Here is a 22,206-nt window from a genome sequence, read left to right as displayed (position 1 = left end):
AGAAAAACAGATAAATTAATGGACTACTCTTGTTTCCAGCATTGCCTCTTTTAAGATCCTCAGGTGGTCATCCTTAGGATGCCTCCCCACCCAGCCAGTCCCTTTCCAGGTTGCTGCTACAGGCAAGCTCCTAATAATTTTTCGCCCAAGTAAGCGGCACAAAGATTTGACTGCAAGAGATATGGCTGTGGGCCGCAGGCAGGGCTCCTGAGCTGCTGAGGTCCCCAGGTGTACCACCCTGCTGTCCCCGAGGTGTCCACAGTTCAGTGCCTTCCAGTCATCCCCACAGAACAGAGCCGGAGGCTGGATACAAACTGCAGTTTATTAAGGCTCCAGAGTGAGAATTGGCACTTGTTCTTGGCAGGGGTAAGAGTGTCAGAGGAACCCAAAGGAGCTGGGCCCAAACAAGTTGGAGGGACCACCACCACCCCCTACCCCCCAATAAATAAAGTCTCAGCTCCACCTCAGGGTGCTGGCACAGGGCAAGAAGTCCTCACTGAGAACCCAGGGCTGCCACCGCCTTCATATTGCTCCCCACATTGGACCTGGTCACAGGTCAGTGACTAACAGGGCCTCTGTGGTCCTATTGCTCTGAGGGGGCTGGGATGAACTGTGGGTCCCGTCCCCCACTGGAAGAGTTTGGGGTGGAGAGCTGGGGCCTGGTGGTGGCCTTCCCCTGGCTAGTCACAGTCCGAGGCTGCTCAGGGCAGGCTCAGAGTGGGGCCTGCGTTGGGGACACGGTTCGCATCCCAGGTCGGGGCCCAGCCTGGGCCACAGCTAGATGTGCAGCTCTGTGTCATCGGGTGGCTCCAGGCCAGACTCTGCACTGAGTGCTGAGGTGGAGGGGCCCTGGGCCACTCCAAATGGTGAGACAACAGGTGAGCGAGCAGCCAGAGGAGACAGTGAAGGTGAGAAGCTGGGGGACATGGCAGCTGAGGAGAGGGAGCCTTCGTGGCTGATGGGTGAGCGATGAGAGGCCGGTGGGAAGATGGCCCGGGTTGCAGCTGTGCTGGCTGGTTTGGGGGGCACAGACTTGGCTCCAGGGTGGGCCACAGCAGTGATGAGGGGTGGTGGGTCAATACGGGGGGCTGGGGGACATGGTCGAGCTTCATCCTTGAGTCGAGCGATTTCTGTGAAGACACTGGCCAGCGGCTGGAACTGAGGGCACCAACTTAGCAGGTAGTCCCAGTTATAGCTGCCACGGAGCTCCTCCTCACCAGCCACGATGGCTGTCAGTGCACCTGCCACACATGGCTTGCCGTCTGCTGGAAAGCCGTAGTCCCCAGTGGGTGCAGGACTTAGGCCACAGCCTCCCAGGAAGGCCGTGGCAGTGGCTGGGGGGCCTTCCTCGCGGTACAGTGTGGCTCCTGCACCTGGCAGCAGCAGCCCTGCCTTCCGGCCCTTATACCAGGTGTCGGGGGCAGGTGGTTCGCAGGATGTGTCACTTAGTCCATCTGCATCCTGTTGGATGCCTGAGTCAGGGCCACGGGCAGCCAGGGAGGAGGCCACACTGGCCACACGGGGGAACTCATTGATCATGCGGATCTCATCATCCTCTGCAGCTTCTGCTGAGCCTCGGCCACTTGAGTGTGAAGGGTCCAGGGAGCCTCCTCGGGGATAGGGTCCTCCAGTTCCTGGCCCGCCATAGCTGGGGAGAGTCTGGTGATAAAGATGCTCAGAGGGTGGTGGACTGGGTGGCTCCCGGCCCAGCTTCTGCAGGGAGCCACTGGCTAGCGGTGCTGCCTGTGACATGGGGCCTGGGGCTGCCTCAGCCTTGCGGCTACGGGCCCTAACAAGCCCCAAGACTAGAGCAGCCAGTGCAAGCACCACCACAACTCCCAATGAGGCTGCCACAGCCCCAACCAAGAGCAGGTTGAGGTCAGGCGCCAGGCCCAATGCAGTATGGGTGATATCCACAGTCACAGGCACTGTGGCACTCCGGGAGCCAGGCAGCGGTCCCCGGGCTACCACCTCTAGTCTCAGCTCCCGTGGTGCCTCACGCCGTGTCCGGCCTCCACCCCCTGAGGTGGCTGTGCCGCTGCCTGGAGCCCGACTATCCACTCGCAAGTACAGAGCACCTGTAGTCTGGTTGATACCAAAATAAGGGGAAGAGGCGGCAAGGGAATATAGCACCAGGCCATCAGCACCTCCATCCTCGTCCGTGGCCTGCACATGACCCAAGTTGTGGCCACGCCGGGCACCTTCTGGCACTTGGAAGTGGAAAGCTGGAGCGAGGAATACAGGGTCATATTCATCCTCTCCAGTCACCAGCACCGACACAGTGACAGAGGCTGAGAGATTGCCAGCATCAGCAGCACCCACCAACAGCCGGAAGCTTCCTGTGTGCTCGTAGTCAAAGGGCACTCGTGCCCGCAGCTCCCCTGTTGTGCTATTTAGGGCAAATGCCTCTCGGCCCTCAGGCCCTGGCCCAGCCTCCAGCAAGCTATAGTGGAGCTTGCCAAACACCCCGGCATCCCCATCAATTGCATGTAGAGTGGTAACAAGAGTGCCTGGGGGCTGGTTCTCAGCCAGGCTGGTGCTCAGCAAATTGAGTGGGAAGGCTGGCCCATGGTCATTCACATCCTGGACTTCGACTGTCACGGGTGCCAAAGCAAAGTGTGTCCCAGCAGGGTCAGCAGCCTGAACCACAAGCTGATGTCGAATCTGGGTCTCACAGTCCAGGGGGTGGGCCAGTTTCAAGGTGCCCGAGCTCTCATCTAGCTCAAACAGCCCTGCAGGGTCTCCTGAGCTGAGGGTGAACCGTACGAGGCCGTGAGGGCCAGGGTCGGCATCAGAGGCCTCTACGTGCAGCAGCTCAGCTCCAACAGCAGTGTCCTCGGGTATTGCCACATGATAGGATGCTCGGGTAAAGACAGGCGGGTTGTCATTGACATCTAGTATGGTGACAGTGACTGGCACGGCCGAGCTGCGGGGTGGCTGCCCTCGGTCAGCTGCAGCCACAGTTAGATTGTACTGTGTTAGGCTTTCAAAGTCTAGAGGCTCAAGCAGCACCAGGCATCCCAGTGCTCTGGGGCCTGGTCCGCCACCCTCCCCAGCCTCAGCCAGGCGGGGTTCCAGCTGGAAGACTTGGCCCCGGTTGCCACTGATGATGCTGTAGTCAACAGTAGCGTGAGTGCGGCTTCCGTCGGCATCTGTGGCCTCCAGGGTGAGGAGGGTGGAGCCAGGAGGCAGATCCTCAGTCACAGCTACCCGGTAGTGCGGCAATGTGAAGCTGGGGGAGTGGTCATTCTGGTCCTGGAGTTGCACATGCACTGTGGCTCGGGCTGCCCGGCCTGGGGCCCCATGATCTCTTGCTTCCAGCACCACATCAACCACTCCTGGTCCCTCATAGCCCAGTGACACAGCTCCCACTGTTGTGAATAAGGTTCCTGAGAAGAGAAAAGAAGGGAAACAAACATACATTTAAGCAGTGGCTATGGGTCAAGAGACAGAGTCTAGGAAATGGCTTTGGAAGTCAGACTCTGAGGAGTGGAGGGAAATTATGCATGCTGGGAAATTATGGAATAATCTCAAAGATTTAAAGCTCAGCTTCTAGACGTGTAATAAACAAAAGGGGTAAAGAGAAGAGGGAGAAGGGCCTGGTACAGTATCCTAGCGGCTAAAGTCCTCATCTTGCATGCGCCGGGATTCCATATGGGTGCTGGTTTGTATCCTGGCCACCCTGCTTCCCATCCAGCTCCCTGCTTGTGGCCTGGGAAAGTAGCTGAGGATGGCCCAAAGCCTTGGGACCCTGTACCGATATGGGAGACCTAGAAGAGGCTCCGGGCTCCTGGCTTTGGATTGGCTCAGTGCCGGCCATTGTAGCCACTTGGGGAGTGACTCAACGGATGGAAGATCTTCCTCTCTGTCTCTCCTCCTCTCTGTATATATGACTTTCCAATAAAAATAATAAATCTTTAAAAAAGAGAGAGAGAAGAGGGAGAAGATATCCTCCCTGGCTCAGAGAATCTACAGTCAAGACCTCAGCTAGCAAATTCTAGGAATGAGGTTAGAATGTGGCTCCCAACCTGGCTAAATGTGAGGCGTCTGCTCCTGGGGAAGACATACCATTGTTCGGGTCAACACTGAAGCCCTCAGCGGGGGAAGCCAGGTGGTAGGAGATGTGACCATTGGCACCGGAGTCCCGGTCAGTGGCAGAGACGGAGAGAATGGCACTGCCCGGAGGGGTGTGTTCAAGCAGCGTCACCTGAGGGACAAGGAAATGTGTTCATGGCTGGGCTTCCCACTCAGCCTCCGTTCTTGAGCTGATCCCATGAGTTCTGCTTGGCACCCATTCCCACACTCCTTAGTGTTTGAAGGAGAAATGTCTACCATATCCTTCCCTCTCCCCATTTCTGGGTATTCTGGATCCACAACCTAAACACACTTCACAGAGCTTGGAAAGGCTGGTCTGAGATGGGACCCTCTCTTCCTCCTGATCAACTTCAGCATTCAGCCCACCTTGCTTCTAGTCTGTCAGTTCCCTCCAGCAGCAACCCTGGACCCCAAAGCGCAGATATCCATGGCTGTTGGTACCTGGTAAAGGCTCTGAGAAAAGGTGGGGCTGTTGTCATTGACGTCTTCCACAAGCACTGTGAGGTTAGCATGGCCCTCATGAGGCCCATCGTGTGCCAGCAGTTGCAGGTGGTAGCGGTCACGCTGCTCAAAGTCCAAGGGACCCATGAGGGAGATGCGGCCTCCATAGCGGCCAACATTGAAAGGATCCTGGGGCCCAGAGGGGCTCAGCACATACCACAGCACTGGCCCAGAGTCCACATCATTCCCTGTTACTTGGGCAATCTCTGAGCCCAATAGTGCATCTGTAATACAAGGGACACGTGTGTCTGGCATGGTTCCAGGCACCCCTGGAGCCTCAGGGTGGGGAGTAGTGCCTCTGCCACCCTTTATGCCCCCCGTGGACCTAGCTCTCACCTTCTGATACCCGAAGCTCCCAGGGCTGAGGGATGGTGGGGCGGTTGTCATTGGTGTCGATGACCATCACTGTCAGGGTAGCTGAGCCCACCAGGGCTGGGCTGCCTCTGTCTGTGGCCATCAGTACCAGCCTGGACATTGAGGTTAATCAGAGAGAGTGGGGTCTGAGGGTAAGGGGAAGCCTCAGACGGGGCTAGAACAATTCAGAACAGAGCTTGGGGTTGGGGGAATTCAGTGTAAGGCCTAGGGACTGAGGTTATTGTAAGATTGAGTTTGAAACAGACAAGATCTAGGACAGGGCTAGAATGATTCAGAACAGAGCTTGGGCTTGAAATGGGCAAGAACTAGGACAGGGTCGGGCCTCACCGTGTTTCGGCCCAGATCTCACGGTCTAGGATGGCTGTGGTAGTGATAGTGCCTGTGGCTGGGTCGACCTGGAATAGTCCTCGTGCTGGCTGGGATGCAGCCAAACTGTAGGATATCTGTCCTCCAGAGCCTTGGTCCAGGTCATCTGCCTCCACCTGGTGAGTGCAGGAAGCTGCTGACATGAGCCCGGCCACAGAGGAGTCTGACCAGTCCCTGCCCCCACCCTTTTCCTGTCACACCCCACACCTGCAGCAGAGGCCCTTCTAAGGGCCGAGACTCAGGCAAGAAGGCCACATAGTGAGGCTGCAAGAAACGGGGAGCGTTGTCGTTGGCATCTTGCAGGGTCAGGGTCAGCACAGAGAAGGCAAAGATCCCGCCACTCTCGGCCTGCAGCACCAGTCGCAGCCGTGGGCTGGCCTCAAAGTCCAGCCCCTCTGCTGACCGAACTGTGATGGCTCCTAAGGGGAGACAGACTGCATCAGTGACAGTTGCTTTGCTCACCCAAGAACATTCCCTCACTGAGTGTCTCACACAAAAGGCAGTTCTTCCCCACCAAAGCCTCCACTGACCTAAAGTACCTGCTTTAGGAGCCTAACCACTCAGTCTTTGCTCCAATCCCTTACCTGTAGCAGGCTGGATAGAGAACGTGCCCCTTTCATTTCCACTGAGAATGCTGTAAGTGATCGGTCCATTTGAGCCTCCTGCATGGACAGCCTTGGGGGAGGCAACAGGAGTTCCTACAGACAGGATGGCATTAGTTGACAATCAACATTAGCTGAGGGAGTTTGGAGGGTTTCATAATGAGTAATCCCAGCCACTGAGGGACACAAATCTGAGACATGGTTGGGGACCTACCTGGGGGCGCATTCTCACGGAGTGTAGCCTCATTACTAGCCCGGGGAAATCGGGGTCCACGTTCAGATTCCCCCTGCAGTCCAACAATGACCACACCAGTGGCAGAGCGAGCTGGACGGCCAAGGTCAGTGGCCACAATGAAGAGGACACGATCCCGAGGGCTCAGGGCTATAGGAGAGCGGGCCATACGAATTTCACCAGTGTATGAGTCCACAGTGGTGCCAGGAGGTGGTGTGCCTGCCAGTCGGTACAAAATGGAGGCGTTGGCACCAGCGTCACGATCTTCAGCTCGTAGTGTGGCCAGAGGTAAGATTGGAGTCCTGGGGCTGGGCCCTGGGCGGGGCAGACGCAGGCGCAGAGGGCTGGTGGGAAAGGTGGGTGCATGGTCATTAACATCGCGCACTGTGATTGTGACAGGCACTGTGGTGCTCAGGGGCCCAGCTGCTGCACCATCCACAGCGGTCACAGAGAAGGCATAGCTGGGGCATTGTTCTCTGTCCAGGTTTGTTGCGGTGCGCAATTCCCCAGAGCTGGGCTCCAGCAGGAAGGCTCCTGCTGCACCTGCACCCAGGTAGTAGGTCACACGGCCGTTGGCACCGGAATCAGGGTCATGAGCCTGTAGCTGCAGCAGCAGGGTTCCTGCAGGTGCATCCTCGGGCACCTCTACATTGTAGGCAGGCACAGGAAAGGCAGGGGCATGGTCGTTGGCATCCAGTACTGTGACTGTCACAAGCAGAGTGGCACTAAGAGCTGGCTGGCCTCCATCCCGAGCCTCTATCTGCAGCTGGAATGCTGGCTCTACTTCCCGATCCAGTGGCCTCATGGTGCCAAACTCCCCAGAGGCAAGATCCAGGATAAAGGCTCCCAATGGGTCTCCATCTGCAGAAAAGAACATACAGATAACCAGGCATGAGGCTGGTGCTGATATCTGTGCACAGCACAAGAGAGATGGGTGAGAGGGGAAAGGAGGGGGAGTTTGGGAGACAGGCCAAGAAACAGAGAAGTAGGCAGAAAGAAAAACACAGAGAAACAGCTTTGGGGGTGGGATACTATGTGGCTCATGAGTGTAGAAATAGAAAGATAGACATACAGATCTTCTATCTGCTGATTTCCAAGCGTGTACAACAGTGGAGCTGGTCAGACCAAGGCCAAAAGCCAGGAAACCAATTCAGTCTCCCACATGGGTGACAGCAACCTGACAATCTGAGCCACCATCGTTCTATTGCAGGGTGCACATTTACAGGAAGCTAAGCTGATCAGAAGCAGAGGTAGGACTTGAACCCAGGGATATGGGTATCTCAACTGGTGTATTTTTTTTTAAAGATTTATTTATTTTAATTGGAAGGGTGGATCTAAATAGAGAATGAGATATAGATAGAAAGATCTGTCTCCATCCGCTGGTTCATTCCTTTTTTTTTTCTCTTTATTGATTACATTGTGTTTATGAGACATTGTTCCGTAGGTAATAGGCGCTGGTTCATTCCTTAAGAAGCCACAATTGAGCTGATCCAATCCAAAGCCAGGAGCTTCTTCCGGATCTCATGTGTGGGTACAGGGTCCCAAGGCTTAGGGCCATCCTTGACTGCTTTCCCAGGCCACAGGCAGGGAGCTGATGGAAAGTAAGGCAGCTGGGACTAGAATTGGTGCCCATATGGGATCCCAGTGCATGCTATTGCACTAGGCCCTCAACTGGTGTGTTAACTCCTGCCCCCTTGGGACTCTTCCATATAGGTAAGATCAAAATTGTTTTTATAGTAACACGAAGCTTTTACATGCCTCCTTTATTCTCAAAAATGTACAGTGAAGTTAGCAGATGTTACATGATACATTACGCCATTATCACTATCTTAACGGGATGTGTGTTTAGGTATTGTGTCTGCTGGAATATTTTAGGTAGAAAGTTCAGAGAGTGAATATGTGTGCTTTCAGACTTTGCATGCACTGGTCACCTTTAGTTATGCCTGCATTAATCTCTGTGGTCTCATTCCCCTGTCCAACTAACTCTTAACATTTCCCTTGTCCTTGTGCAGAAACACAGCTGCCAGTATCTTTCATTGGCTTCTTTTCAATGATACTGTAAAACTGTCTCAGTTCTAGTGTCTAAGACAGTAAATATTGTATTATCCACATAAAAACTCTTTAGGGTTCTCAGAAATTAAAGAGTGATAAGGATTCCTGCAACTAAAAATTTTTGAGAATGACTGCTTTACAGAGATAGACAAATAAAAACTGACATCGAGACATCGAGAGAGGTAGATTAGAGAGCTTAAAAAGAGGTAGTTACTCTGATATATGCATGAAAGCAAACTTGAAAGACAGAAAGAGGGGAAGGAGTCCCAGAAACTCTGAGTGGGGAGGACAGGCCATCAAGGACCAAATCCAGCCAAGTGGATGCTGGGTGAGTGGGTGCGGGTTGGTTCTCACCCAGGATGCGGTACTGCAGCTGTCCATTGGCGCCCACATCTGGGTCAGAGGCCCGGAACACAGTAAGGGTCTGGGGGTCCTGACCCTCAGGCACCTCCAGGGAGAGGTGGGAAGTCCCAAAGGTTGGTGTGTGGTCATTCTCATCCTCCACAGTCACTCGTACAGTGACATGAGTTAACAGCGGCGGCGAGCCCATGTCCCGGGCATACACTGTAAGGAAGCAGAATCAAGGAGGTCCAGCCTATACCCACCCCACAAAGAGACCCACACGGCACAGTATTCATGCCTGCTTGCCAAGGGCATACCTCTCTCCAAACCTCCCATGCACATGCACACACAAGCAAACATGTGGCGTCAGATCACAGTAGAAGATATTTTCTTTTCTTTTCTTTTCATCTCCCGTGCTTGGTGCATGCAAGATGTATGCTGGAGTAGTGGTGATGGGACAGAAAAAGCACCACACCAGGTGTCAAAAAAATCTGGGCTCAAGGTCCAGCCCCGCCACCTCCATGCAAGCTTTATTGGCTTGCAAGTCACTTGATCCCTCTGATACACAGTATCAACATGCACCGTTAAATGACTGCAGCATAATTTGAGGGTGGCCTAGAAGGCACAGCTGTGACATTGTGTATTTGAGAACCTCACAGTCTAGAATCCATTTCACTTGGCACCCTGACAAACTATACTTCTCAGAAGCACCCAAAAATGTAACAGGGGTGGTGCTGTAATCGGTGAAACTTTTAGAAGATGACACTTTGTGGGGAGAGGAGGATTCTGCAAAGTAGCACTGAGGTTTGCCATACCACAGGCCTTTGGGATCCTGTTGTCACCTACCTGTCAGGTTGATCTCCTCTTGCTCCTCTCTATCTAGAGCCCGAAGAGTTGTGAGAACTCCAGTGTCTGGGTCCAAAGAGAAGCTTTCACAGGACACTCCCCCATAAGTGACTTGCCCGTTGGCGCCTACAGAGGGGCAACGTGGAGGGCGATCAGAACTATCCTCTTTCTTGCCTCAGTCCACCCCTCTCATAGTTCCGACCCCCAGGTCCTACCGAGGTCGGGGTCGGTGGCTCGCAGAGTGAGAAAAGAAGTGCCAGGAGGGCTGTTCTCCCGCAAGAGGACGCTGTACTCCTGCTGCTGGAAAGCGGGTGCCTCATCGTTGACATCGGCGACACTTATGGTCAGGAGTTGTGTGGCGGAGCGCGGTGGTGAGCCGTGGTCTGAGGCCACCACGGTCAGGATGTGCTCAGCTCGCTGCTCGCGGTCCAGGGGCCGCACCACGGACAACGCTCCTAGGTTGGCAGTAAAGCAGGAGTTAGCTGGAAGCTGTAACAAGCTTTCCACATCATCCACGCTCCTGCCCGCCCTTGTCCCAGTCCAACTCACCAGTGTTCGGGTGCAGCCGAAAGTGGCCATCCCCGCCAGCTGCCAGGCGATAGGACACCCGTGCGGCCTCGCCCAAATCTGGGTCCCGGGCCACCACGTGCAGCGCCACGGGCCCAGGTTTCTGATCTTCCGGGAGGCGTACGCGAGAGGGCGACGCGAAAACTGGTGCGTTGTCATTCTCATCTGTGACAAAGACCCGCGCAGAAACGCGTGCTGCGCGGCGGCGGCTAGCGTTGGCGGGCCGATCGGCGGCTTCCACGAGCAGGAGCAGCGCGGGTGTGGTCTCCCGGTCCAGGCCCCGCGGAGCGCTGAGGGCTCCGGTACGCGCGTCCAGGCGGAGCGGGGGCGTAGGCGGCTCCTGGCGCAGCAGGCGGTAACGCACGTCGCTGTTGGGGCCGGGACCGTCGGCATCCGACGCGCGGAAAGTGTACAGCGTCGCCCCGGGCTCGGGGTTCTCTGGTAGCGCTAGCGCCAGCGGGTCGCGCGCAAAGGTGGGTGCGTGCTCATTCTCATCCTGCACGCGCACTTGCACTCGCAGCAGCCGCGCGCCTGCACCGCCGGGCCCCTCGGCGCGCACCGTGAGCGTGCGCCACGCCGGGCCCGCCTCGAAATCCAAGGGCCGCGCCAGGTACAGGCGTCCTGAGACCGCGTCCAGAGCGAAGGTGCCCTCGGGGTCGGCGCCTCCCACCAGTGTGTAGGTTAGTGCGCCCACACCCGCCGGCTCTGGGGGCGCCACAGAACCCAGCAGGGAGCCTGGCTTCAGCCCCTCGGTTGCCGTCACTGTTAGCACCACGGGCACTGGTGCCCCAGGGTCTGGCTCGGTAAGATCTGGTGGCGGTTCAGCCAGACGGGTTGAGGGAAGCACCTATTGCAAACCGGGAAGGGAGGAAGGAGGTGAACAGGAGGACCCGAAAGGGCAAAGGGGGATCTTGTCTGGATTGCTGGACACAAGAGATTGACTAAGTAGGCCCAAGGACCCCAAGAAGCAGTTAATGTGAGAGGGAGGGGACGCAGCGACAGCCAAGGGAAGGTGGGCAGACTGTAGGAAGGGCAGTCATACCTGCACGAGCAACTGGAGGCTGGCACTTCGAGGTGGGCTGCCTTGGTCATGAGCACTCAGTGTCAGCACATAGTGGGGCCGCTCTGCTCGGCTCAGGGATGCAGCAGTGAGCAGTTCCCCGGAGTGGGGGTGCAGAGAGAAGAGCTCTGAGCCAGGACCTGAGGAGACAGGAAAGATGAGGGCTTAGGGGCTCAGAGCTGAGTGGGTCAGGAAGGCACACCATCAACCTTCCACGCCCATACCAGTGAGTGTGTACAGGATGGTTCCGTTCTCCCCCTCATCCGGATCTTTGGCTTGCAGAGTTGTCACCAGTGTTCCTGGAGGCACACGATCTGGTACCTGTGGGGATATAACTCATCTCCAGTTGTCTCTCCTTACTGTTCATGAGACAACTCCAGGCCTCCTCCGTGTACAGGCAGAGCCCTTTTCACTCTGTTGCCTACACCTGCATCTCTATTGGGAGGTCCCCATGCCCTCTGACACTTCTGCAGGACAGGGTCTGGCCACGTCACATACCTGTATAGGGAGGCCCCCGCCAGCAGCTCCTGAAGCCTGTAGGAAGGTGGGGCTGTTGTCATTGAGGTCCAGCACTGCAATGTGCACGGTGCCTGTAGTGCTGCGGGGTGGACTTCCTCCATCCTGCACCTGCACCAGGAGCTGGTAGCTGCTCTGCTGCTCGCGGTCCAGGGTTTGGAGTGTGATCACCTCACCTGGGAGTGCAAGATGAACACTGAGTATGGGATTCTTAGGGCTGCAGAGTCTAAAGCTTTTGGCTAAGAAGTTGGAGCCTGGGGGCAGGGTATGGGAGTGAATGACAGGGCCAAACCCAGGCCAAAGTCTGGGCTAGGAAATGGAAATCCAGTCCAGATGTCCACTAGTCTGGGGATGAGAGGCTATGGAGTTCCAGAGTTTAGTCCTTCTGCTCACCTGTCTGGGGCTGGATACGGAAGGCCTTGTTGTCTTCCGACAGCTGACGCAGGCTGTACGTCAGACGTCCATTGGGTCCCAAGTCTCTGTCAGTAGCAAAGATCCGGCCCACACTTGTTCCTGGGGGCTGGTTTTCAGCTACAGCCAAGAAGGTGGGCTCCTCAGACAAGCGGGGACTGTGGTCATTCTGGTTGAGGATGCTGACCTTCACAGTAGCTGTGCCTGTCTGCTGCCCCAGTTCAGCTCTGGATGCCGCCACGGCTATGACTTTCAGCGTGTACAACTCCTGAGCCTCACGGTCCAGTGCAGCCCGCACCCATAGCCACCCACTTTGTGGCTCTAGACCAAAGGGGCTACTTGCTCCATCTGTTGCAAGATGATAGGTGATAGGGCCCCCATCTGGTGCCTGGGCCTGCACCTGTAAGACCTGAGTCCCAGGGGTGGTGCCCGAGGGCAGGTCGACACGATAGATGGGGCTGTCGAACCGGGGAGCCAGCCCATGGGTCCCAAGGTCCTGTACCACCACCCGCAGTCGAAAGTGGCTGGTGCGTGGTGGAGAGCCCCCATCCCGGGCCTCCAGTTCCAATTCATGGGCTGGCCCTCCTGGGGGTCCCAGATGTCCCAGGAGCCGAACATGGCCAGTGATGGGATCCACAGTGAAGACCCCACTGCCTCCAGCAAGCAGGGTGAAGGTGACTCGACTGTTAACCCCCGAGTCAGGGTCCAGAGCCCGTAGCGTATAGATAGGCGTCCCAGGGGCAGTGTTTGGTGGCAGCAGGACAGTGTCTTCAGGTGCAGGGAAGGCAGGCGAGTTGTCATTCACATCATCCAGCAGCACACGCACCCGAGCTACGGCAAAAGCTGGAGGTATTCCACTGCCAGCTCGCACCTCCAGCTCCAGCACTGGTCCAAGAAGCTCTCGGTCCAGAGGGCGAAAAGTTTGCAGTAGCCCTGAGGCTGCATCCAGGGAGAAGAGCCCCTTGGGATCCCCTCCTGATAGTGCAAGGGTCACAGGCCCCAGACGACCTAGGGAGAAGAGAGTAGTCATGAAGAAGGTGGGTGGGGGTACCTATTGAGTTGGAGCCTGGACTGTAATTTTGAGAAGGGCTGAGCAGTGCCTGCAAATGTGCCTTTCAAAGTATTATGGGAAGGAAATTTTGGCAGAATAATGGGTTGGCACTAGGGTGGTATTTATGTGTCTGCACTGTGCCTAAGGAGGTCCTGGGTGTTGGTATCAAAGCTGGTTGGGGCTATCTGCGATGATACTGTACAGTACCTTGATTATGGTGCTGGAAGCTACACTGGGGTAGCTAAGTGTGGCACCAAGCTGTATGATGCCAAATGATACCTGGTGGGTTGTGTGCCTGGATTACGCCCACGCTGGTGCCAGGTGCCACATCCTCTGCCACAGAAAAGACATACTGTAGTTTTTCAAATATGGGTGGTGTGGGGGTTCCAGGTATGATGCTGATATTGACTCGGGCGCTGGGTTCTGCCTGCAGGCCACCTCCATCCTGAGCTCCAATCTCCAGCTGCACCACAGAATTCGCTCGCCTGGCCAAGGGCCAGGCTACTGTCAACAGCCCTGGGGGGAGGGACAGGAACAGAGACAGGTAAGGACACAGAAGAGGGATGGAAGAGTGATGGGAGAGGGAGGTAGTACAGTGGGGATTAGAAGGAACCTCACCTGTTTGTTCATCCAAGGCAAAAAGTGGAGGGCTGTTGCCAGCCAGAATGTGATAGGAGAGTCTCCCATGGGGACCCTGGTCAGGGTCATGAGCACGGACTTTCATCACAGCCGTGCCTGGTGTACTCTGGGCACTCAGACTGGCAGCATACTCCCGTGGATAAAAGTGAGGTGGGTTGTCATTTTCGTCTGACACAAACACCTTCACATACACCATGGACTTGAGGCCTCCCTGGTAGGACATGCAACCATAGGTCAGATGTGCTTTGTCTGGCAAGGGTCCTGCTCTGACATCCCAGCCTGTCCATGCTCTGCCCACTCACCCCATCCACAGCCGTCACAGTGAAGTCAAAGCTCGAGGGTCCCTGGTCTCGGTCCAGGGTCCGGGTCGTGCACACGTTCCCACTGCGGGCATCAATGCGAAATGGAGGGGACCCAGAGGCTCCCAGTCCAGCACCCAAGGAATAGGAGAGGTGGCCGAAAGGGCCACTGTCTGCATCCGTGGCTGTCACCTGCAGAGAAGCTCTGGTGAGTGATGTCCAGAAAAGCCAGAGATGAGTGATAACTAGAACAGGCAGCTGATGCCCAATGGATGGGGATACATAGAAGGGACAAGGAGGACACTGACCAGTACTCAAGCCCCACTTGGACTTCATTTATAGATTAGCTTCCCAAGAGCCTTTGGCCACAGCTTTTTCAGTCAAAAGTTACCTTTCTGCTTAAAGATATCTTATCCAATATAGATTGTTGAGTCATTAACATTGACCTCAGCTAACAGCGCTAGAACATCCGAATGAAGTTTATCTAACACTGGTATTTTCTCTATTATGACGCTCCATAGCCTTCTTGTGCTTGGGGACACTAGATAAGCTCTTTAGCACTACACCTGGGGACCACTTCTAAGAGCAAATTCACCATCAAAAAGCATTAAAAGGTAGGAAAGAAAGTGACATTAAGTAAACTTCAAAAAGGCCACTTGGTTACCATTACCGTGTGACAGCTGAAAGAAGAAAGCAGAGGGTTGGTTACCTTTTCAAACTCAGCCAGGAATGTGTGTTAGGTAAATCAAATTTTCCATTGCTCTGCACATGTTTAATAATGACTGCAAAAGTATTAATTTTAGGGTTACAAATTAATTTTGGAAATATATATATATAATATATATATATATTACATTTTTTTCCATCCATAGTTCCTGCCTTATAACTCCCTTCCATGGCACACCATGTAATCCAGAGTGTCTCTTCCCTAAGGAAAGTCATAGAAGCTCTAGTCTTTCCTGGCCTCTGGCTGACTATAAAGACCCTGACCTAATCTTGTTCCAAAGTAGATCATAAGACCCTCCTCATTCCAGAAGTTTCCCGACCCATATCAATGAAGATGGAATGCTGAAGGATTTGAACAGACAGCCCTTTCCCCATTCAGTCTATAGTTATCACGCCTACACAGTGAAGCCACCATAAAAATGCCAAAGAAGTTCAGACTTTCCCACCGGTGAATACAGAGGTTCCTGGAGGGTGGCACCCTAGAGAAGGCACAGAAGCTGTGTGCCTCTCCCCGCTCCCTTTCCCCTGTGCACCTCTCTCTGGATACAGAACAGACTGCCACATGTAAGTATCTCCATGAATTCTGTGAGCTGCCTAGCCAGTGAATTCACTCCAAAGAGGGAGTTGTGGGAGCCCGGATAGCCAGTGGGTCAGAAGCACAGCTAGAGCAATGGAGGGTTTATGACTGGCATCTGAAGTGTGCAGAGGAGAAATCTTGGGTAGATGATGTCAGAATTGAAATGAATTACAGGACTCCAGCTGGTGTCTGTTGCACAATGAACTGCTTGCATAGTGAGTAGGGAATTGTCCCCATTTCGCGTGTCAGAAGTGATCTGGTGCCTTGACCAGTTCTCATAACCACCTTAAGCAGCGACCTGCCTGACAGAATGCTTCAGCCTGATGTACAGGTCTGGCCTTTAGTAAGTTTGCTCATTAGAATTGGAATTGATTAGTAGTAAGGTCTGATTGTTATAGGATTTATTGCATGGGTTTATGGATGTGGCTCATGCATCTTCAGCCTAGAACAGGGCCAGGTACACAGCAGGTGCTCTGTGTGTATTTGTTCACTGAGTAAACAGACATGCACATTGCCCTGCTTTTCTAACAAAACCTTCTTTCATACCGAGTTGAACACATTGGGTGTACATTGGGCCCTCAAGAGTTGGTTAGCTGGTGCTCACTACTGCAGCCTGTGACAAAGTGCTCTTTGTGGCTAGAAGGACCTTGGGGTCATGGCACGTTGCAAGAGGAAGCTAGACAGTGCCCTTTCTCAGCCACAAAATGTGCTCAGAGAGAAAGCTAGCCAAAGATGTCTGAGTCTTGCCCAGGGCCTTGACAGAGTGATCTGAACCATTGTTTATCCCACTGAGAGACGCTAACACCGTGCCACAACTGAACCCTGGAAACAGCTCCTGTTCCAACTTGCTGTGGTGGCTAGGAGCCCGGATATCCCAGGAGACAGACTTCCCCTGCATCAGTCCCGGTGGGCAGCAGCACAGCTGCAGCACCAGCTCCAGAAGCTGTTAAAGACCTTTGCCCTCTGACCTGCTGCAGGAAGAAAGCAATAAACTGGTTGGGGAAGTTGTCAGGAAGTGACCCCCAAAGGCATGGAGGCTATTGACTGGAAATGACCAAGGCTGAAGTGAATTTCCTGGCTTGCATGGTCCCTGCTTACAAGTTTCATGCAAATCTACAGTCTTTATTTCAGCATATTTCCAGTTCAGCTTCTTAGTCCAAGCTTGGTCAGTTCCCTTTCCCTTGCTACTCCCAAACTGTAATAAACTTCACCCATCTCCTCTGTCCCCCACCGTATCCCTTGCTCTCATGCAGTATTTCAAGGCTAAATGGGAGACCTTACCTGTGAACACTCTGACTGCATAAGCCTAGCCCAACCTCCATTCCAGGAGTGCCTCCAGCTTTGACATGAGTCTGCTGTTCCTCCTGCAGCTTCCTGCCTTTTCCGTCTTTCTCTGTACCCCTTTGCCCTTCTCTGCACTCTGCCTTTCTTACTCACTGTTTGTTTCCTGAAACCAATCTTTGATTTTCCTAACTCTGCATGCTCTCTCAGGGCCTTCTGTTTCACTTCTGTGGCTTTAGGCATTGTCTGTATTTTCATCCTGAATCACTCCTCTGAGCTCCAAGCTTGTGTATCCAGATGCCTGCTCAACGTCTCCATTTGGATGTTCTGCAGGCACCATAAATGCAACCTGTCCAAAACGAATCTCATGAGCATTCCAAATCTGCACTAATGACTCTTCAATCCACACAGCTGCTCCAGCCAGTAGTCAATTCTTCCCCTTTTCTTGCTTGTGTATCAATCAACTAGGGACTATGCAAGGCCTCATTATCTCTCCAAATTGTCAGTTCTCCTTATTGCTATTATCACTGTCATGCTCAGGCCTGATTTATCTCTCCTCTGGATTACTCTAACTCCTTGTGAGGGGTCTAACCTCCCAATACATTGTCTACTTCAGTTTCTTGATCTTGCTGTGCTGTTGAAATTTTGGACCAGGAAATTCCTTATTGTGGGAGCTCTCTTATGCATTTTAAGATGGATAGCAGCATCCCTAGCTTCTACCCACTGGATGCCAGTAACATCTAGTTGTGACCATCAAAATGACTCTAGACAATGCCAAAATGTCCCTGTGAGGAGAGCAGAACTGCAAACCACTGCTCACATGACTACAGTTTTGTGGGGGAGAAAAACTGATCTTACTAATTCAGTACTGAAAAATCTTTTGATGTTTTGTATTTATTTCTTAAGGTGAACAACTTGTCTTAGCTTCTCAATCTAGCCTACTTGCCTATCTCATCACTCATTTTTCCATCTCACATCTCCAGACTCAAGAGATACCAAGTCACTTGAAGGCCATTGAAGTAGTCAGGCTTTCTCACTTCTCTGTGTGAAACCAGCCTCTAATCTGGTTCTGTTTCAAACTGTTCATTTCTTAAGTCTCAAATCAAACACTACATTATCTGGGAAAACATATAGCATATCTGAATTTTTTATATGTATGTGCATATATACACATATAAAACATTTTATATATGTATAATATGTCTTATATATGAATATATATACACAAAGTCTTCACATCAAGAGAATTTTCTCAGTGTAATAAAACTCTTTTTTTGCATACAAATCTCTCCTCCAGACTACAACTCCAGGAGACAGAAGGGATAGTGACTCATTCATTTCTGTATTGTGCAAATCTAGCACCGTGACTGGCACATGGTGGGATTCCAAGAAACATATTTATTTACACAATAAATAAATCAAATGTGAAGACCTTGTAATAGTTGCAAAGCCCCTGCTTCCCAATGACAGCTAATAGTAAAAACTGCAGGAAACCACCTGGAGACTTGTGGTCTTTTCAGGAACAACTGAGGAGGGAAGAAATTTGGAAACAATAATCAACTGGTCCTGGCCAAGAGGAAGCATGAACACATGGGAGAGTGTGTCCTGGGAGCTGGACAGCAACAGAAAGGCAAACATCCAGAGTCTGGCCAGAAGACAAGGAGTCAGCCAGGCCCAGAAACAGTCTGGAAGTCTAGGCCAAGAGGCAGTGGAGGAGATCCTGAGGGGTCTAGTGCACTTTGGAGACATCAGGACTTAAAACATAGTCTCTTAAGAGGCTGCCCTGTCTTCAAGGTCTCTCCCCAGCCATATTCCAATGCAGCCAAAAGGCATGACCGATTTGCTGAGAGCCCCTCATTGGCATTTGCTCCCTATAATTTGTAAGATCTCCACCCCAGCTCTTTCTCATCGGCACAGCTGAAGTCAGCCTGAACAATGCAGCTCCTGAACACATCACGGTATGTATTTGGCAGCTCCTTTGCAGGCCTGGAGTCTCCATCCACACTCCCTGTATCAATCATTTGGCAAGGTCCTATTAGCTCTTCAAGACCCCTCTTCTGGGCTTCCCCAGCACTCCATGCCACCTGTGCAGCACTAGTTATCTAACTGTCTCAGAGCTGCCTGGGAGCAGGGCTGTCTCCTTTCTTTGTTCTTTGGGCACAGCATAATTTCAGGCTCACAGTAGCTAACAAAATCTTTGAACATGAATGAAGGAATGATCTCTCACTCACTCACTCACTCATCTAATTGATTCTTAACCCTTAAAGCCAAATTAGCTGACTAAACAACCTGATCATGCCCCTCCCACATCAAACAAGTTCAGTGCCCTCCTTCACTGGCAAAGGAAAGTCCTCAGCCCTCATACTGTGGTGCCCATCACTTCAGGCCTGCCTTACTGTCTGTGTTCCCCTCACCTCTACCTCGTCCCTTGAGAGGTATTCCAACTGTGTCCATGGGCACCTCACTGAATAGTTCTTATTCTCTCCCATCATCATGCCTGAGTCCAGGTGTTCCATTTGCTCCCAAGGCAGACAGATTTCTGCTAGCACAGCCCAGCATTGAGGACTCCCTAAATGCTGGGCTCTCCCTGGAGTGGGTCTGAAAAATCTACATCTCTGTCTAGAACAGCTTTGAGACTTTGGGTGAGACTGTCACTTTCTGACTCTGCCAGACACTTTCTCCTACATTTATTCTCAGTTCCTTCAACTTCTAAGATGACCCGCCTCAGCCCTTTCATTTTTCACTCAGACTCTGTAGCTCACAGAACAGGACCAAACTTCTCTGGCACAGCCACATTAACAGACACACCCCAAGGCTTGCTACCTGTTCTGGGATCTTCTATGGCCCTGCCCTCAGCACTGCCCTGATGTGTGTGCGGCCTACTCACCTGCAGGAAGCAGGTTCCAGGCTGGGTTCCCTCAGGCAGTGAGGCATTGTAGAATGTCTTCTGGAACTGGGGCTCATTATCATTCACATCTTGCAGGGCCACGCTAACTGTGGCAGAGGAGGCCAGAGGGGGCAGGCCCCCATCCGTGGCTACCACAATCAGCTGTGGCTGAGGTTCCAACTCATAGTCCAGTGAGGCAGCCGTGGTGATGATGCCTGAGGTGGGGTCGATGGAGAACCAGCGGGTATGAGCGCCAGGGGCCAGGCTGTAGGTGACTTGACCGTTGGTGCCTTGGTCAGGGTCCTGTGCTGTCACCCGCACCACAAAGCTGCCAGGCAGTGCAACTTCAGGCAGAGGCTCGGGCCTGTAGAGCTGGTGATCAAAGACGGGAGCGTTGTCATTGACATCGGTGACATGCAGTACAAAGGCAGCCTCAGCCCGCAGTGGAGGGGAGCCTGAGTCTGTGGCAGTAACCCGCAAGTTATAGGCATCCCTTTCTTCCCGGTCCAGCCGTCGAGCCACACACACCAGATAGATGACGCTGTCTTGGGTGCTTAGGGCAAAGTGGCCCTCTCCACCCTCCAGGGACACGTTGACATGGGCAAAGTCACCATCATCTGGGTCAGACACGGATATCCGAGCCACCAGCTGCCCAGGTGGGGCAGCCTCAGACACTCGTGGGGAGCCGTCTGCACTTAGGAAGATGACAGTCATGGAGGGCTGATTGTCATTGGCATCTCGCACGTGCACAGTCACAAAGGCTGAGCCCAGCTCAGGGTGAGCCCCACCATCCCGTGCCTGCACCACCAGTTCATGGACCCGCCGCTGCTCAAAGTCCAGGGGGCGCTCCAACCGCAACAGCCCCGTGTGGGCATCAATGGAGAAGGGCCCGTCACCCTCACTCTGTCTCCGGTTGATTTCATAAGTGATAGCTCCGTTGGCACCAGCGTCAGCATCAGATGCATATACTTGCAAGACAGGACTGCCTGGGGCCAGGCTCTCAGACACCACGGCATGGTAGCGGCTCTGATTGAAAGCTGGGGCATGGTCGTTGATGTCCAGCAGGGTCACGTCCAGCAGGGCCTGGGCTCTCCGGGGTGGTGAACCACCATCATAAGCCTCCAGCTGCAGCATGTAGTGGGAGTGGTTCTCTCGGTCTAGCTCCCCAGTAATTACAAGCTCAGGCACAGGAGCCCCATCTGGCCCAGGACGCGTCTCTAGCCGGAAGGTCTCTCCAGCTCCATCACCGGACAGTGCATAGCCTTGGGTTCCCAAGTGACCAGCATCTGCATCACGAGCAGGCTCCAGCGGATAGCGGGTGCCAAGAGCTGTGTGCTCAGGTATCTGGAGAGTGGCCCGAGCTTGTGGGAAGGCTGGAGCATGGTCGTTGATGTCAGCCACACGCACTGTAACTTCCACGGTGGCACCGTCAGGAGTGACTGCAGTGAAGCGGTAGCGGTCCCGCCGCTCGCGGTCCAAGACACGGGCTGTCCGGACAACCCCACTGTGTTCATCGATGGCTAGGTCTGTGCCCACACCACTGCCCTCCTGGGCAGAGATGAAGTACATGGGAGGTGCTGCTGTGCCTGCCGGAAGGCCTGCACTGATGTCCCCGATCAGTGTGCCTGCTGGCTGTTCCTCATCAATCTGCAGGTCTAGGCTTCCTGCCTGACCCTGGGCACCAGTCACCCAGGCCCCTAGTAGCAGCAGCAGCAATGAGAGCAAGAGGAGGGGCCTGGGGCTCTTCATGCCAGGGCGGGAAAGTGCAATGCCTGTTTCCTTCTGCATGACAGGAACAGCCCAGTTGTTGCTGGAGCTCCAGCTCCAGACCAGCCTCTGGGACTAACTGATGGCAGGTTTTGGATCAAGTGCAGCTTGGCCCTTGGTTCCAATTCAGGTTCCTTGACCTGAGAGAAAAAAGGAGATGGAAAAAGATCATGCCAGGGAAGAGACCAAGAGTCTACATGGGGATGGAGGCCACATTAAAACTGAGACATGCTGAGCCCTCTAATGCTTGCCAGGTCTTCATGATGCCCAACACACTCATCTTAGCCTCATGACCCTCTGCTTCAGGACTCCCTAGGATCCCCTCTCGCCTTTCCCCTGACAGGTCCCCATCCCACCCTACATCCTCTATTGGCAGATTTTTTCTATTTACTCCTTTCCTTCTGTTACTGGACTTAAGTCTCACTTTGGCAGCCCATATTCTATTTCTGGACTTAAAAAAGATATGGCCAGTCCTTTCTCACTTTTTCCTCATCCAGAACCAATAACCACCCCTTGCAGCCTCAATAACCACATAATCTCACCCACTTTCCACTTCAGTAACTCAATAATCTTGCCTGGAGTTTATATATACATATACATATGTGCATATACATATATATATGTGCATATACATATATAAACTCATTATGTATGAATAGAACCAGTCTTCTCCCCATATACTCAAGTTCTGCATCTATAAATTCAACCAATTCTGGATTGAAAATATTGGAGAAAAGAATTTGCATTTGTACTGAACATAAACAAATTTCTTTTTCTTATCATTTTTCTCTAAAATTACAGTATAACAACTGTGTACATTGAATTGACATCTCACTAGGTACTATAAATTATCTGGAGATGACTTAAAGTGCAGTGTACATGCCTTATAGGTAGATATTGTGACACTACGTATAAAGGGGCATCCTAAAACTAACTGAGGAATAGCTGGTCACATACACATCTGTGCACACACAATTACTTTTAAAAGTTCATGGGAAATGAAATTGAAAGATA

At 53.1% G+C, this 22,206-nt stretch overlaps 1 protein-coding gene across 1 annotated transcript; it reads right to left on the bottom strand.

The window, feature by feature from the left end:
- Positions 1 to 308: 308 nt before the first annotated feature.
- Positions 309 to 21,328, bottom strand: DCHS1 (dachsous cadherin-related 1). The gene is made up of 20 exons (XM_040963987.1): positions 19,426 to 21,328; positions 13,958 to 14,146; positions 13,635 to 13,866; positions 13,296 to 13,532; positions 11,948 to 12,973; positions 11,537 to 11,730; positions 11,263 to 11,359; positions 11,021 to 11,178; positions 9,961 to 10,825; positions 9,627 to 9,866; positions 9,412 to 9,537; positions 8,578 to 8,787; positions 6,154 to 7,032; positions 5,922 to 6,035; positions 5,545 to 5,756; positions 5,299 to 5,453; positions 4,933 to 5,063; positions 4,537 to 4,820; positions 4,069 to 4,207; positions 309 to 3,389 (listed from the first exon to the last, which is right to left on the bottom strand). Exons 1-20 carry the CDS (start codon positions 21,211 to 21,213, stop codon positions 778 to 780), a joined length of 9,888 nt encoding a protein of 3,295 aa, XP_040819921.1. The 5' UTR covers positions 21,214 to 21,328; the 3' UTR covers positions 309 to 777.
- Positions 21,329 to 22,206: the final 878 nt, after the last annotated feature.

Source organism: Ochotona curzoniae, unplaced genomic scaffold (assembly GCF_017591425.1).
Source record: "Ochotona curzoniae isolate NIBS_2020 unplaced genomic scaffold, NIBS_Ocur_1.0 scaffold_3223, whole genome shotgun sequence".
In the NCBI taxonomy this organism is placed as follows: Eukaryota; Metazoa; Chordata; class Mammalia; order Lagomorpha; family Ochotonidae; genus Ochotona; species Ochotona curzoniae.
This window is presented reverse-complemented; position numbering and strand designations above follow the sequence as displayed.